Source organism: Centroberyx gerrardi, chromosome 14 (assembly GCF_048128805.1).
Source record: "Centroberyx gerrardi isolate f3 chromosome 14, fCenGer3.hap1.cur.20231027, whole genome shotgun sequence".
NCBI classification, from domain to species: Eukaryota; Metazoa; Chordata; class Actinopteri; order Beryciformes; family Berycidae; genus Centroberyx; species Centroberyx gerrardi.
Window position 1 is genome coordinate 21,495,102 of NC_136010.1, and position 4,447 is coordinate 21,499,548.

General features: G+C 47.2%; 1 protein-coding gene across 2 annotated transcripts; it reads left to right on the plus strand.

Annotated features, from left to right (window-relative positions):
• Positions 1 to 276: 276 nt before the first annotated feature.
• Positions 277 to 4,008, plus strand: zfp64 (zinc finger protein 64 homolog (mouse)). 2 transcript variants are annotated; one of them, XM_071915234.2, is made up of 6 exons: positions 277 to 419; positions 728 to 886; positions 1,054 to 1,200; positions 1,393 to 1,455; positions 1,549 to 1,800; positions 1,890 to 4,008. In XM_071915234.2, exons 1-6 carry the CDS (start codon positions 398 to 400, stop codon positions 3,326 to 3,328), a joined length of 2,082 nt encoding a protein of 693 aa, XP_071771335.2. In that variant the 5' UTR covers positions 277 to 397; the 3' UTR covers positions 3,329 to 4,008. The 2 variants fall into 2 exon arrangements, with proteins under 2 accessions (XP_071771335.2, XP_071771351.2); XM_071915250.2 differs by having other exon boundaries at positions 290 to 419; positions 823 to 886.
• The last annotated feature ends 439 nt before the right edge of the window (positions 4,009 to 4,447 follow it).

Here is a 4,447-nt window from a genome sequence, read left to right on the forward strand (position 1 = left end):
AACACTTATTATTTACAAAATAATAACGAAATAAAAATACCATCAATTGTTGACGTCCGCCATGCTCTCTGCTGTGTTTTCAATCCGACAGTCCCTGAAGGCAAAATATGACGTCATTTGGACAAAACGCCGATCTCTTTTAGCCATAACTGGAGAATCACACTGCCGCAAACCCTGGGTAGCTTGTCGTAAAACCGATCTGCAACAATGTTGTCAGAGAAGTAAACTGTTATTGCCATTGGTGTCTACACCGCTGCCGATTTCACCTCACGAAATGTGTGATAATTGTGCTGGCTTCATGTTGAGTCGAGCCGGTATGGTTCACGCCATGAGGGTTATCGTCTAGGCTTTGGGGAGCCAGAAAATGAGTTGATCTCTACCAAAACAAACGTGCAAAATGGCAACATACAACGCCGAAGGTAAGGAAAGCACTTAACTGTAGCCCTGAAACTATTAGGTAAATTCCTTGACATCTCAGTATTTATTTCCCGTGTTATTATTGCAATCATATTGTCCTGAAGAGCATAATCCGGTTTATAGCTCACTTCAGGTTAGTTCAAATCCATCAAGTCAACTGACCATATCTTGTGTCACTTAATGCATGTAAACTTACCTTAAATATACCATAGAAGTTCATTTTCAAAACATGGGTTCTTGTTTTCTCTCTCTCTCTCTCTCTCTCTCTCTCTCTCTCTCTCTCTCTCTGTGCCTTCTTAATGTGCTGCAGGACACGCTGTAGTGGTGGAGGTTAGCCCAGATATCCATATATGTGGTTTCTGCAAGCAGCAGTACAATAATTTTGAAGTCTTTCTCGCCCACAAGCAAAATGGCTGTTCCATACCCACCTCTGACACATCAGCCGCCACTGCAACACCCACTCTTACAGGTAAAGCAATGCTATGCTTCTAGTTTTCCTTTCATGAATTCGCCTGCAAACACATCAGATTCTTTCCTTGGCCTGAAAAAGCCCAGTCAAGTCAAGCACATCTATGTGTTTCATATGAGAGGACAGAGCGCCTGCAGTCAAAACCCTCTCATTCTTTTACTGTTCAGACTCCAGCACAGAGTTTGTTTTCGAGGAAACCTACCAGACCTGCGTTATGCGAGGTGTCAAAAAGATCCTGACCAAAGCACAGAAAACACCTTCCAAAAAATTAAAACCTTCCCTGACTTCAAAGAGGCACAGCTGCTGTTTCTCAGGTTGGTGCCTCTTTCTGTTTATGACTGTAACACATTCCTTCCTTTCAGCTGCCAAGCAGGGAGAACTGTACTTCCTGCCAGTCAAGTTCCAGCCCATTAGGTTTTATTTATTTGAGAGACTTTTACATTACCTTTCCACAAGTACAGAGGCTTCGCACACCTTGTAAAAACACTATTTCTCCTGATCTACAGGTTGCACTTTTAAGACGCAGTATGGCCAAAAAGACATGGAGCGGCATCTCAAAACCCATACTGGTAGGTCAATGCCTTCCAGGTGCATTTCTCCATCCCTTGAGCGCTTCAAAATCAGGTATTGACACACACATTGTTTTTCTGCCACGTGTCCAGGTGAGAAGCCGTTTGAATGTGAGCTGTGCCACAAGCGCTTCAGTCGGCGGGACAAGCTCAACATGCACAGCCGCTCGCACACGGGCGAGAAGCCGCACAAGTGTAAACACTGTTCCTATGCAGCAGCAGACAGCAGCAGCTTGAAGAAGCACCTCCGCATCCACTATGATGAGCGGCCCTTTAAATGCCAGATCTGTCCGTACGCCAGCCGCAACTCCAGCCAGCTCACCGTGCACCTCCGCTCTCACACTGGTAGGTCGTCAGAAATGCAGAAAACTTTGGCTGATGTTGTTCTGTAGATTGCATTGAAAATCCATAATTTATTTTACTTTTTCCCCTAGGGGACGCACCTTTCCAGTGCCAACAGTGTGATGCAAAGTTCAAGATCAACTCGGACCTGAAGAGGCACATTCGGATTCACTCCGGCGAGAAGCCCTACAAGTGTGAGTTCTGTGAATACCGCTGTGCCATGAAAGGCAACCTGAAATCTCACATCCAGATCAAGCATGGCACTGACAACTCCTTCCACTGCCTGCACTGTGACTTCCAGTGCGCCAATAAAACTACTCTGCGGCAACACACCCGGGAACACCAACCCATGCAGCCCATTCAGTGTTCCAAGTGCACTTACTCTTGCTCCAGCAAGGGGGCACTCAAAGTCCATGAGAGGATCCACTCAGAGGAGCGGCCCTTCAAATGCGACTTCTGCAACTTCTCCTCCAAACAGCGCAGCAACCTTGTCATCCACAAAAAGAAGTGCCACTCTGATAAGCCTGAGAAAGGCAGCGGTGGGAAGGGTGTCAGAGGTGCAGGAAAGGGCGGAGGAGGGGACTCTCCCAAACCCATCAGCTCGCGGTATCGGGCCAAACTGGACGCAGCGCGAGCTTTCCGCTGCGACACGTGCGACGCCTCCTTCGTGAGGGAAGACTCTCTGCGGAGCCACAGGAAGCAACATAGAGACACTCAGAACGCATTGCAGTTCCAGCTCTCCACCCAGCCCGGTACAATCAACTTGGGTCCTGCCACACCCACGCAGTGCAACACCCAGCTTGAAGTCCCGGTCCATTCTGACCCGCTGGCTCCTTACAGCAGTGCGCAGCTCAAAATCATCGTGTCCCACCCTCTAGGTCAGGAGAGCTCCTTAATGCAGGCTGGAATGGATGGCCATCAAAATAAGGCCAACATGGTCCTGCTGAGCCCAGACAGCCAGGACATGGTGGTCAACTCCATGATCCAGCAGGTCAACCTGCTGGCACCTATGCAACCTCTTGGGTCGTCCCAGACCGCAGAGGGCACCCTTGAACCCCAGACAGTCCTCCTGACGCAGCTCGGCGCCGAAGATAACAGCAACCCGCTGCACCAGGCCCTGCTCCAGACAGCCATCACGGCTCAGAACTCCAGCAGAGGCACGCAGACCTTCATCACCGCCTGCTCCGACCTGGAGGGCCTCAACGCCTTGATCCAGGAGGGCGGCACCGAGGTTACGGTGGTGACGGAAGGGAATGGCCCCATGGTGGCCGCGGCGACGCCCCGCGACATGGTGTGCGGTCCGTCGGAGGAGATGTCCAAGCAGGTGGGGGCGGTTACGGCCGAGGACAGTGCCTTACCCTGTGATGGCAGCAGTTTACTGGTGCCAAACATCACGCTGGGCAGCCAGGGCGTGGTCATCCACAGCCTTCCACTGATAGTGTCCACCCAAACACAGCAGAACCCAATGGAGCAGCTCTCCCCTCACACACTCTACTCAGATTCACACACCCTGGAAGGCATCCCGCAATGACTCGGGGCGTCCGTGACTTTTCTTGACCATGGAAACTGAAAATGGGAAAAACTGCAGGCTGTGGCTCTTCGCTATATACAATATATAGCTGCATCATAAGCTATTTCTTTGCCAGTATGAACTCTAAGGCCTAAACATCATGTCTGTGCAGGCCATTAACAGGTGTAACACAGCTTTTTCAGAAGCTTAGTCATCAACCACAGAAGTGAATACATTCTTGTCATGACTTTGGAGACATCATTGTTTTAGTTTTCAGATTTTAGAATAAAGAATTCAGAAGTCATAGCTCAGTAGTCCAATCCAGCATATTACTATCATTATCATTTTTCACACCGAGGAACTTTGAAAGTCACATAAACATGAAGGTCGGTCATGACACGGACCATTTTTGACAAAGATTCATACATATCTGCACTCTATTTTCAAGTGTCATTTTCGGAGGCATCAAAATGAAGATAGGATTTATTTTCAGCCAACATCTTGAAATGTAAATGAATGAATAAAGTCTGAAACAATTGGGCAATACTTCGTAATAAATTCCTGGTTTCTTATCCAATGTGAGTCATGAATTCTCAGATTTGTCCATAGGGTGGCAGTAGAGTAGTAAGGGGTAGTAGGGTTTACTTTGTGTAACTGGGCAGTATTTTATCCTCAGTTATTAATACTACATGTATGTTGAGGATGTTTTTTGGAAATGAGTATTTCCAACTGCAATTAGTCCTGATATTAGTCCTCATTCTGAAACTAGGAAATAGACGTCATTTGTTGAAAACATTTGCCTACATATCAAGGTCTTTGGGTTCTAAAAGCCTAATTTGTCCCCCAATAGATTTTCCAATAAAGTGCCTGTTTAGCTTGTTGCTATCTATTATTCTGGCCATTTTTACACTCAGACTTCAGCTCTTAGTTTTTCCAAGAAAGTGAAGGCTGTACCTGAATAGGAGTCTCCTAGGAACAGTTGACCATTGATTTTTTTTTTTTTCCTTCAGCACTAATAGCTCTTGTGCCTCAGACCCCTGCTTTTTCTGGCTCAGCATGGCCACAAAATAAAATGAAATTGTTTTGATGAATGACTCTCTGCCAGCAGTGAAGTTCAACTAGGAGTGATAGTTTGGTTTG